General features: G+C 37.8%; 1 protein-coding gene across 2 annotated transcripts in view; it reads right to left on the bottom strand.

Moving 5' to 3' along the window:
* dpp9 (dipeptidyl-peptidase 9) overlaps window positions 1-12,702 on the bottom strand; it is a 31,568-nt gene that overhangs the window by 2,589 nt on the left and 16,277 nt on the right. For both annotated transcript variants that reach the window (XM_079638176.1, XM_079638177.1), the window contains exons 11-17: window positions 9,858-10,035; window positions 6,739-6,898; window positions 6,366-6,445; window positions 6,126-6,278; window positions 4,483-4,618; window positions 4,253-4,398; window positions 2,917-3,063 (exon numbers count right to left, since the gene is read on the bottom strand). In XM_079638176.1, coding sequence (XP_079494302.1) covers window positions 2,917-3,063; window positions 4,253-4,398; window positions 4,483-4,618; window positions 6,126-6,278; window positions 6,366-6,445; window positions 6,739-6,898; window positions 9,858-10,035 — 1,000 coding nt within the window. The remainder of the gene's footprint in view (window positions 1-2,916; window positions 3,064-4,252; window positions 4,399-4,482; window positions 4,619-6,125; window positions 6,279-6,365; window positions 6,446-6,738; window positions 6,899-9,857; window positions 10,036-12,702) is intronic.

The following is a 12,702-nucleotide window of genomic DNA, read 5'->3' as shown; positions in this document are numbered from 1 at the left end:
TTATTTATTATTTTCTATAGACAGTACTCGCAAAGCTATAACGATCAAGATTAACTTAAAAATTGCCCGGAATTATCCTTTACTAGCTGCTTATTAACATGCATATTATGGCTTTTTATTAGTAATTAATCACATATAAATGCCTTATTCTGCATGACCTTATTGTACATTTCTAATCCTACCCAATACTTAAACATAACTACCTTACTAACTATTAATAAGTAGAGTTGAGAGGAGTTTATTGAGGCAAAAGTCATAGTTAATAGTGACACAAATCTTAAGTGTGACCGAAGTCTCTTATGCTCACCAAGGCTGCATTAATTTGATCAAAAATACAGTAAAACAATGTTGTGAAACACAATACAGTTTAAAAAAATGTCTGTTTTTAAATCATTTTAAAATATTATTTATTAAAGTGATTTTAAAGTTTAATTTTCAACTGGCATTACTCCAGTTTTCAGTGTCACGTGATCTTTCAGAATTCTAATATGCTGACATTTCTCATTAATTTTGAAAACAGTTTTTCTGCTTAACATTTTTTTTTGGAAACCCATGATACACTGTTTCTGGATTCTTCGCTAAATGGAAAGTTTAAAAGAACAGAATTTATTTGAAATATAAATCTTTTATAACATTCTAAATGTCTTTTGTCACCTTTCATTAATGAATTTCTGAATAAAAGTATTAATTTTTTAAAAAAACTTTTGAAGTTTTGAACCATAGTGTATACAGGCATTGCTAGATGAACTGGAGAACTGAAGGTGTCTAATTCAGTCTTTGACTGTGAGTAACAAGTGATATCATATGTCAGAGCCAGTGTGAGCTGTCACTCAGTAATCATTTTAACACCTTAACATTTCTTGACCAACCATTCCAGACACTTAAATTGCAGCATGATCATATTTGAGTCTATATAAAGCATTTATGCAACCTGTTTTCAACACATGCTGGCTGACCTTTTAAAAGCAGACCATAATGTGTTAAATGTGAGGCAACTGTTTACAACTGGGATTAAGTTTTAACCGATTGGATCACAAGTGGATGATGCTAATCCTTAGACCCCGTTTACACCTGGTATTAAGATGTGTTTTGGTCGATCAAATCAGATGTAGACGAGGGAGACACGTTCCCGTTTACACCTGGTGTTTTAATGTGTCTCTTTTGTCCAATTTCTACCACTTCAGCCCTGATTTCTTCGAGGTGAGGGTCTATAGGCGGGAAATTGCATGTGTTTTTTTTAGATCTTTAGAGCGCACCCGGAGAAAACAGAAAAACATACGGAGAGCATCAGCTTTCGTTTCTGCACTGACAGCGGCAAGACCAGCCGAACTGTGAGTGTGTGATAGAAACCTTCACCACACCTGAGTCTCCAGCCATAGTTTAAATGCCACCTGGCTAGCGCGCTTCCCATTATGTTTACGCGTTATGTCAGTAGGCGGCCTTTTGCGGCTATTCAAATTCGAACACATTCGACCACATGAGCTTTTACACTACGAAAGCAATCCAGTCAAATGCGTTTTCAACTACCTCTGGAAGTGGTCAAAAGTGGACAAGCTCAAAAGGTTTTAGACCCGGTTTACACCTGTATTTAGCGTTGTCCACTTGTGATCCAATCAACAAAAACACATCTTAATACCAGATGTGAACAAGGCCTAAATGTTTTTAGCTTGTCCACTTTTGACCACTTCCAGAGGTAGTCGAATACGCATTTGACCGGATTGCTTTCGTAGTGTAGACACTCATGTGGTCGAATGTGTTGAACAGCCACAAATTACCATCTAGTCTCTGCTACACTCCACAGGATCCTCAAACTGTCGGTAAAACCTAATAACTCCACCTGGCCTCTATTGTGCGTGCCGCACGGAGTTTGGACCGTCTCTGCTTGTTTGCGATGCAAATATATAGTGGAGAGGAATGTCTTCATCTAGCATCTGTCGTTGAGTCATAGCCAATACAGTTTTAAATAAATATGCATAGCACTTCATCTTTAATAACATGGGATTTTGACAAAGCTGAGCACTCACATAGCTACAATAAACTTAATAACCTGTAAGTTGATGAAAACGTAATGTTATGCATTTACTGCCTCAGATCCGGCGGTCATGCGGCCATTTTAATGACAAACCAACGTGTCCGAAATTCACTGGTCAAAAACCTTGTAAATCCATTGAGCTTGATTTGGGTAAAATGTTAATTAAATGACACATGCAAGTCTCTGGCCATATATAACGCCACAATATCAAATTTTACAATGTGGTGTTTAATTATTTAAAAAAAAATTTTTTCCCATTTCCTGAAAAGTAGCATTTATTGGAGATACAAGGTTTCCACCCGACAGCGACAATATGTTAATATGGGTCAGATTTACTAACAGCTTGCTCCAGCGCAAACCCTCTTTTGGCATTAAAAAACTACTGTCAGGATTTACTAAAGGCACGCAGTGAAAAATTAGCGCTGAAAAGGAGTGGACACAGGTATTTTTGCGGCTGACCTTATTGCGTATGCATTTGTAGGAGTTTCCCTTTCAGGCGCAACATTTGTGCGCTAGTCAATGTACTGGAGCTTGCGCCATTATTTACCGCCCAAAAAAAGCACGTCTCACACCAGACTCTAACTGGTAGATTGCATTGGTCATTATGGAAATATGTGTTCTTTAAATTGCGTGTCGTCAGTAGATCACGCGCAGAACTTTCCACTCCCATCGGCGCAGTTTTGGAATTGGGCTCTCACGCTAATTTGCCTTGTTTAGTAAATCTGCCCCTATATATTATTATATGATCTAATCACCTTTTTTCGTTTTAAATACAATCAAACAAACAATCTCTTCCTGTCTAAATGCCCAGTTCCTTAGCAAAAATTAGCAGTGATTCAGAGTCAAATGTCTGTCTACAATTGTAGACTGTCAATTCAAGTTACCATTTTGTTTTTAAGGGCGCCCTCAAACTTAAGGCCTCTTTGGCACGACCCTCTTCCATCAATGACCACCACTGCATAACCCAGAGATGCCAACGTGTTCAGACGCAGATACTTCACACCCTTGTAGGAGTTATTTACTAACTGCACCTAAAAAACAGAAAAGAAAAATGAAATATGTTAAAAGTAGAGATATTAAAGAACTTACAATGCAACTTTGATCTGAACCAGTTGCTTTTTTCCATGCAGTTACAATAAATGGTGAGTGGAACTTTCAAAGAACAAATGGCACAATATTCCAAACAATACAACAGTTTTCATAGAGAAGCAAATATAGTTTAATTTAAATATTTCCTTCCAATGGGTTGTGAACAGCTGAAACCATATCAAATAACCAGTGAACTGAACTCAGGAACTGTATCAATTACGTTTCATGAACAAATCACATATTGCACAAGTTATACAGGCTGAATTTATAATTTTATTATTTTGGAGCTTTGAAAGGAACATCTAAAGGGTGAGTAAATGTCAGAATTTTCATTTTGGGTGAAACTATTACTTTCAGAAATCTTAAAGGAACACGCAGACTTTTTGGGACTTTAGCTTATTGACCATATCCCTCACAGTTAGATAAGTCCATACATACACTTTTCATCTCTGTGCGTGCCGTAACTCTGTCTGACGCACCCACCGTTAGCCTAGCTTAGCAAAAAGACTGGCGGTAAATGGCTCCAGCTAGCATACTGCTCCCAATAAGTGACAAAATAACGCCAACATTTTACTATTTACATGTTGTGATTTGTATAGTCACAGCGAGTACAAATAACAAGGTCACATGAGACACCGCCATCTTTTAACCGTATACATACTAGGAACTATATTCTCAGAAGGTGAAGCACTGCTACTTCTGCGGAGTGATTTGCTCGCAGCGCCTGAGAAGCCCCGTGGTGAGGAGACGAGAGTTCGCTCAGAGTGTTGCGCTAATCACTCCGCAGAAGTAGCAGTGCTTCGCCTTCTGAGAATATAGTTCCCAGTATGTATACGGTTAGAAGATGGCGGTGTCTCATGTGACCTTGTTATTTGTACATGTAAATAGTAAAATGTTGGGGTTATTTTGTCACTTATTGGGAGCAGTATGCTAGATGGAGCCATTTACCTCCAGTCTTTGTGCTAAGCTAGGCTAGCAGTGGGTGCGTCAGACGGAGTTACGGCACACGCAGAGATGAGAAGGGTATGTAACTCTGGGGGATACGGTGAATAAGTCCCAAAAAGTCGGTGTGTTCCTTTAATGGGCAGTTTTCAAAAAATCTATATAGTGATACTTTTCAGCCAAACCAACCTGTGGGCCGCCGTACACAAACAGGATTGTGGGGTGTTTTTTGCCTGGTTTCAGGTTGTGTGGTTTGTACAGCATTCCATATAGGCGGAAACCGGAATTGGCAGGGAAGCTAAATACCTCAGGAGGGACATAATCAGCTGGACAACCTGCACAACACAGACAAAAGCAAACAGGTTATTAGAGCATCTGTTATTCTTTCCAACAGCTGTGCAACATCACCCTGACCTCACCTGTAGCCTCCATCATGCTCGCCCAGAACTCCGGCTCCTTGTGTATGGGGTCACTGTCAGAACCCGTCAGTTTGTAGACATGAACACACGGAGGGGTGCTCACGTTACTGTAGTGGCTAATGAACATGTCAAAGTTCTATTGAAACAGAACAGAGAAACCGATAGTCAGAGCGAGACTGCCGGTCATGGAACACTGCTTGGTTTGCTTCAAGATATTGTAAGTATAAAGCTTCTTCAGTTTTTTTTTATACTGCAGGACAGTTCTCTGCATCAGTTATCCGTTTAGTCATGTGTATGGTTTTCAATAACCAGAATAATTATCAATTAAAAATGTTAGCGTGTTTAACTAACACAAATGTTTATGCAATTTGAAAAAATATATATTAACCTTAACATTAATAACATAAACCAAGAATAATAAATGCTTTAAAAGTATTGTTCATAGTTCACAGTACTACTGTATTAACTAACATCAATGTATACAATCATATTCTAATGTGTTAGTGAATTGTAACATCTATTTTTCCCCAACCATGCACCCTGTAAGATATAACCCATGATGCAACGACATGAAATTCTTGACTAAAACTGGGGGAAAAAAAGTTACAAATTCTGGATATTCTAAGCCGAAAATATATGGTTAAAGGGTTAGTTCACCCAAAAATGAAAATAATGTCATTAATGACTCACCCTCATGAAGTTTTAAGCCCGTAAGACCTCCGTTCATCTTCGGAACACAGTTTAAGATATTTTAGATTTAGTCCGAGAGATTTCTGTCCCTCCATTGAAGCTGTATATACAGTATACTGTCCATGTCCATAAAGGTAATATAAACATCATCAAAGTAGTCCATGTGACATCAGTGGGTTAGTTAGAAGTTTTTGAAGCATCGAAAATACTTTTTGGTCCAAAAATAACACAAAATAAGACTTTATTCAGCATTGTATTCTCTCCCGGGTCTGTTGTCAATCCTTCACAGTTACGCTGATGACGTAAGACGCTGATGACGTGTTATCTGGTGCGCCCGAGCTTCATTTATAGACTGAGGGAGACGCACGCTGTAAAAGTGTCTCATCCGCGACATGCACATTTACGCACCATTAAAAAAATGATATCCACGCAAACAATGTAGAATAGCTTGAATATAGCGTGCGTCTCCCTCAGACTGTAAACGAAGCTCGGGCGCACCAGATAACACGTCATCAGCGTCTTACGTCAGCAGCGTCACTGCGGAGTCCTGAACGCAGATTGTCAACAGACCCGGGAGAGAATACAATGCTGAATAAAGTCTTATTTTGTGTTATTTTTGGACCAAAAAGTATTTTCGATGCTTCAAAAACTTCTAACTAACCCACTGATGTCACATGGACTACTTTGATGATGTTTATATTACCTTTATGGACATGGACAGTATACTGTATATACAGCTTCAATGGAGGGACAGAAATCTCTCGGACTAAATCTAAAATATCTTAAACTGTGTTCCGAAGATGAACGGAGGTCTTACGGGCTTAGAACGACATGAGGGTGAGTCATTAATGACATTATTTTCATTTTTGGGTGAACTAACCCTTTAACTATCAATTTTCTTCAGGCTATATTTCCAGGGGATTCTTTGCCAGGAAAAAATAAGACACACACACCTGGCTAACAGAGCAGCTGTGAGAGAAGCCCGGCTTAGTGAGTCTGACGATTTCTCCAGGAGATTCGTAGCTCACAACATAAAGATGGTGCTCAAGTGGAGTATCTTTTGTGCCCTGGAAGTACACCAGTTTGGTGTCTTCGTTGACCCAGATCTGCAAATATAGATGAAAGAAAAATGTAAAGAACGGGAATGTGTGCAAGAGATGGGTGTCTTGAATTTGTTGAATAATACAGCAAACCTTTGATCCGTGTCTAGCCAGGACTTCCCACTCTCCACTCGTTATGGTCACCTCCTCTTCTATCTGGCATTTAAAATCATCTAATAATAAAAATGAAAAAAAAGGTAAGTCATTAATATTACAAGGCACCATGCTTACATTTTGAAAGGAGGACAAGCCATAGTTAAAAACGTGACCACGTAAACATGGAGGCGGAAACCTGCAAATTTTTTAAATAAATAAATAAGTAAATGTAATAGGAAAATAAATAAAATAATGACTTGATAAAACAAATATTTTTTTTAGTTCAAATTAATCCTGAATTTATTTTCTATTACCGGTACTCTTTCCTTAATTTATTAAAGAGATACACAACTGCATGTTTAACACTGACCTTCTGAAGGACTGTATTCTCTGGACCACTGCTGGCAGCCTGGCTGTAAGAGACTGGTTATTCTGTACAAATGGCAGAAGCCTGTTTGTGATTCGTTCACCCACAGGAAGCTGATCTTGTCATTAGTTGTTTGAATGAAGGGATAGAAGATATCATGGACCTATTGGGAAATAAGACAAGAAATTAATACAAAACAGTAAAATAAACCAAGACTTTGGTCATGTTTGAAATAACATATTCCGAATTTCCTATACTATTTTCAAATTATATGGTACGCAAATGTTCTGTGTGCATAGACCCGCATGACCATCTACATTTGGAAAAATGGAAAATGTATCCCACAATTATCTCACATTATGTGTACAGTTTTACATGCTGCTTTTAAAAGATTAATTCTGAGTATTTTGTGCAGTTGGCAGTAACCAGTCCTAGTATAACATTCCAGAATATCGTTCAAAAGTTGGGGGATCGGTAAAACGTTTTTTTCCCCTCTAATGCTCATTAAAGCTGCATTAAATTACAATTTTAAAACAACTTTATATTTTAAATTTGTATTAATAAAAAGGATTAATATTAAAAATAAAGAATGAATTAAACGGAGTATTCACCAGTCATTACTCCAGTCTTCAGTGTCACATGATCCTTCAAGAATCATTGTAATATGCTGATTTGGTGCTCAAGAAGCATTTCTCACTATAATAAATGTTGAAAACAGTTAATATAATAATAATATATTAATATAATAATATTTTTGTGGAAATGGTGATTTGACACTTTTATTAGGATTCTTTAAAGAACACAAAATCCAAAAGAACAGCATTTATTTTAAATAGTAAAGAAATAATGTTACAACATATGTCACTTTTGATCAGTTTAATGCATCCTTGATAAAAGCATTAACTTTTTTTTATTTTTACGGACCCCAAACTTTAATATGTTCTTTCACATATCTATGGCTACGTTCAGACAGCAGGAAAATGTGCGACTTTTTTGCTCATATGTGACTCAGATCTGTTTGAACAGTGTGAACAGCACAAACCACATGGAATCAGATTTTTTCAATACCGATTTGTGCCACTTCCATATGTGGTCCTAAATCTGATAGAGGTCAAGGGCCTCATTTATAAAACTGTGCGTAGGATCCTTACTAAAAGTGTACCTGTGCCCGAAAGGCAAAAATGGCATGCGCAAAAAAATATTTAGACTTGTAAAACCAGAACCTGCGCAGAATTCACTTTATAAATCCCAGTCAGCGGAAGATTGTGCGCACAATACATGCGTCTCCTTCTCGAAATAACCATATATGGAGCTTACAACGCATAGTTTTAGTATGCATATCCTCATCTGCATATCATTTGCATATGATTATTCATCCACGTGATAACATGTTTAACGGTACTAGACATTAGGAAAATATGAAATATGTGCCGTCACATTACATTAATAAAAATAATTTTGTAGCCTATCCTTGCCTTGTTTTTAAATAAATAAATCAAATAGTGTAAAATACATTTCAGAGAAAGTTTTTCTCAATCTTTTCCACTGACCAAACAGTATTTTTAATTGATTTGTATTTTTTAATGGAAACAGATAGACCTTGTTGTGCATTATATTTGCACAATCATGATAAGCAATTATCTCTGTAGTTAAAACATTAAAACACAGCATGCCAAAGGAAAAGTGTTCAAAAGCATTGCATCCACAACAAATATTTATAGGCTATTTTATTGAATAGGCCTATATATATATATATATTTTTTTTTTTACTTTTCAGTAAATGTCATGAAGTTTAAGTGCTTAACTCCATTAATGAGATCAATCTAAATGTTTATATCAGAAGTAAAACATAGTTTAAAGCATTATTTTATTTAAAATGTTATTGTGAACATGCACTGTATGATTGGGACTCATGATGAAGATTAACGGTTTTACTTCATCTGCCGTTAGATATGCGTCAGTTTCACTAAACGGCCCAACGCGCTCGCTGGCGCGGACATTTAAGGTGTGGATATTTGCTTCAAGTGATAGGCTTGGTGAGTGAAATTATATTTGTATTATCTTTCTGTATGCGTCTAATTTTCTTTAGATTTTCTGTCTAAAAGTGACCAAAAAGACATTTAACTCCAGCTCACCATCGGTGTCGCCAAACTGCTCCGTCTCCAAAATGTTTGTACGCATGGGTCAGAGTTTGCGTGCAGGTGCGCACATTTTCACATCAAGTTTGTTTTTATAAATCACAACTTATACGTCGGAAGTGGCGTTCAGGGCCTGTTTTGTGCGTACGCAACGGTTATAAATGAGGCCCCAGATGTTTTGCCAACGGTCATATTTGAATTCATTCGACTTTTACATCACAGTAGATCAACGTATGTCACAATTCTGCGCTCATGGGGGTCACTTCAAAGATTTTGATAGGCTAGAGACAGACAGAGTACATACAGTGACACATTAATAGATGCATAGATAGAAATATACATACCTGAAGTTATCAAGAAAGGTAGTCAGTGGAAGGTCAGTGATGTGTAACTCATATTACGATGACAGCATGAGGGTTCATATCATAAATGTTTAATGTCTTTTTCCACATCCTTGTCTTTGTATTTTTTATATTGTGTGCATAAATTCGCTGGCTTCAGCAGCACTATAAACAATCACATAATCGCTCACTTTAAAGTCCCATGTGTTTACTTCTGTATGACAACGTGCTGCGTGTTGTATGTGGGTCCGGTTCACACTGAAATCTGATACTGGCTACATTTAAAACAATGTGAACAACTACAAAAAAAAATCTGATCTGAGCAATAAATCGGAATTAAGGCACCCAGTGTGAAAGTAGCCTATATGGCATGGTGTTAAATATCTTTCATACATATGCGTGATATGCTGACAGCTTCATGGTTGTTTCTTTTGCTTTAGTCAGTGACTAGAGCACTATCAACCAATATTAATGTTGGTCTGCACTCTGCTATATTCTGATTAGGCAAGATAATGTTACAGCTCACTCACCCCCCACTGGCCAACTAAACTGTATATTGACCATCATATTGGTTATCAGCCAATCTGTGGTCCCTAAACTTCGATATCAGTGCACCACTACACTTATTATTGAAGGGTCTTACGTTGATCCAAATGTCAGTGATCTCCTCATAGATGATGAAGGGCTGGACTCCCTCAGGCATGGCCTCCACATGCTCCTCCCACTGCGGATCATCCACGCTCACGGGTATGAAGAGTGCAGGTGGTAAAAGCACTAACTGAAGCTTCTGCTGACTGCGGTCTAGTAACACTGCCCAAGCACTGGAAAGAGAGAAAATGAAGCGAATAATGGTTATTTTATTATCATTGAAATCTTAGTTATTAATATGTTGAACTCATTTTAATTTGTACATTTTCTTTTTTCTTTTTAATTTGTTGTTTTTTTCTTTTTATTTAGTTTAGTCAAAAATGACAAAAAATTATTCGTTTTTATTTATTTATTAAGTTTTCATTTGTTTTTATTTCAGTTTTAGTTTAAGTTACTTTAGTACATCAAGATAAACTAAAAAAAATTTCCTTGGGAACTACGGTAGCTGAAATAAAAAACAATATTTTTAAATAAATCAAACATACTTTTAAATAAATCATACATTTGTATATACTTAAAATAAACCTTGCCTGAAATAAAATTGATTTAAGTAATGAAACCCCCGGTTTCAGAGACAAGCCCTGTCCCAGACTAAAATACAAGTTTGAGCAGTTTTAACTGAAAATAACTTGCACTGAAATATCTTAAAATATGTCAGTGTCATTGTTTTATCACAAGATACACACCAGTAATGTATTTTATTCTAAGGCATGTTTATAAAAGCGTTTGGAGGGCTCAAATGAACTAGTTATGAAAACACCTTAAATATCCTAATTGAACTAAGGCCTAATTCCGGCTTAATCTAAAGCCCTGTCTGTGAAACCAGGCCTTAGTTTTAGTCAACAAACCCTTGTATATAAAACATACCAATTAAATGGCCAACATGCTAACTAATGTGAACAGTACTAACTAATAACTTGCATAAAAAAAATGCACCGGTTACAAAATCATGACACATCAAGTTTCCATGTGCAAATGAGGTTTAAATGGTTGACACCAGAGCCTTCTCAGTTGTAACTGAGAGTGGGTCTGGGGAAGGTTCATTCACAGCCAGTTTGCAAAGGGCCGTCACCAACGGACATCGCTCAAATGCCTCTGGGTGCAACTGGATAGACCTAAAACCAATCAGAGCGATCGTCCTCGTATAAAGCCCGCCTCAACGTTTGTGATTGGTGCCTCGATTTGGAAAAATTGGAAATGGTCTTGAATGGACTCTTGGCCAGATGGACTTGCAGAGCAAATCTCAAATTTGCCGGAAGTTCGTCAGGGTTTTCCCAGGCTAGGTTTAATAGCCACAGTGTAAGATTAATTTTTTAGTGATTAATGTCTTAAATTTGGACCTATTGCTCAAACCCAGCTAAAGCGACTTGTTTTATGGACTGGTTTTATTGTTTCTCGTTTTTCCAGAGCTTTTCAGTCCCTGATCACTTTTATATGGAAAAGAGAATCGTCTTTTTGTGTTTCACTGTATTCCTTTCATATCAAGATATTAACTCTGACTTGCATTTTTTCCCCAGCAAATTTAAAACATTGTAAATATTGTGTAAATATTTGTATGGACATAAAAGCATTCGGCAACTAAGACATAAACTGTTCATTATTCCATTTCTGTTCAAATGTCTGTGACATTTGTTCAGAGTGGATGTGGTTTGGTCACCAGCTGCTTTCAGTAGTGCATCTCATCCTCACGGACTGAGCTAGATTTGCCAGTTCTTGCTGTGAGATGTTATTCCAATCTTTCACCAAGGCCCTTGCAAGTTCTCAAACACATCTGGTAACATGTGGTTTGGCACTGCAAGGATGATCAGCCGTCCTTCCTTTAGCTCGGTCTTAGGCGTCTTTCATTGTGGACATCGCAGTTATTGCCCTGGTCACATCTGCAGTCCTCATGCCTTCTGCTCAGGCTACGGCATGTTTACACAGGTGATCAGGAACCCTGGCCATCTTTCTCCTGCTGCTTATCCCAGTCTTCAAGAGCTAGTGTGTGTTAGCAGCTCCGATTACCTCACACAGACACGCACTGAAAATGTAAAAAACGTTTGGCCTTTTATGTTTAAACTGGAGTCAGACAATGATGGAGAGACTCAAGAAGAAGTGACAACATGTAGAAGCAACAGGACATTTCTGAAGGGTTGATGAATTTATGTAGCTTATGTGTACCGGTAGTTATCTTCAAGTCATTGATTTTTTTTTTTTTGTTTATATACACCAATGAGCTAAAACATTAAGACCACCTGCCTAATATGCTTTTGGTCTTCAGCGTGCTGCCGAAACAGCGCTGACCCACCGAGGCATGGACTCTACAAACTGTCCTCTGGTATCTGGCCCCAAGATGTTAGCAGCAGATCCTTAAATTCCTGTAGGCTGAGAGGTGGATCGAACTTGATGGTCCAGCACATCCAACAGCACAGATGATAAATTGGATTGAGATCAGGGAAATTTGAAGACCAGAGCAACACCTTAAACGTTTCATCATGTTCCTCAAACCATTCCTAAAAAAATGTGTGCAGTGTGTCTGTCAGCGATCATTATCCTGCTGAAGGAGCCCACTTCCACCAGGCAACGAAGGGGTGAACACAGGTACACCCCTTGTGTCATGAAGGGGTGTACCTGTTCTTCAACAATGTTTAGGTAGCATACATGTGTCAAATTTCATATCTCAGGTTTTCCCAGCACAACATTGCCTAGGGCATCACACACCCTCCCACAGTGCCATCACTTCTCCAGGTAAACAGTGCACATGTGCACTACAGTCCACGTGATGTAAAAGGAAACAGGACTCAGCGGACCAGGTGAAATTCTTCCACTTTTCCAAGGTCCAGTTTCGACGCTCGCGAGCC

The sequence above is a fragment of the Phoxinus phoxinus genome (genome assembly GCF_949152265.1).
Source record: "Phoxinus phoxinus genome assembly, chromosome: 15".
Taxonomy (NCBI): domain Eukaryota; kingdom Metazoa; phylum Chordata; class Actinopteri; order Cypriniformes; family Leuciscidae; genus Phoxinus; species Phoxinus phoxinus.
This window is presented reverse-complemented; position numbering and strand designations above follow the sequence as displayed.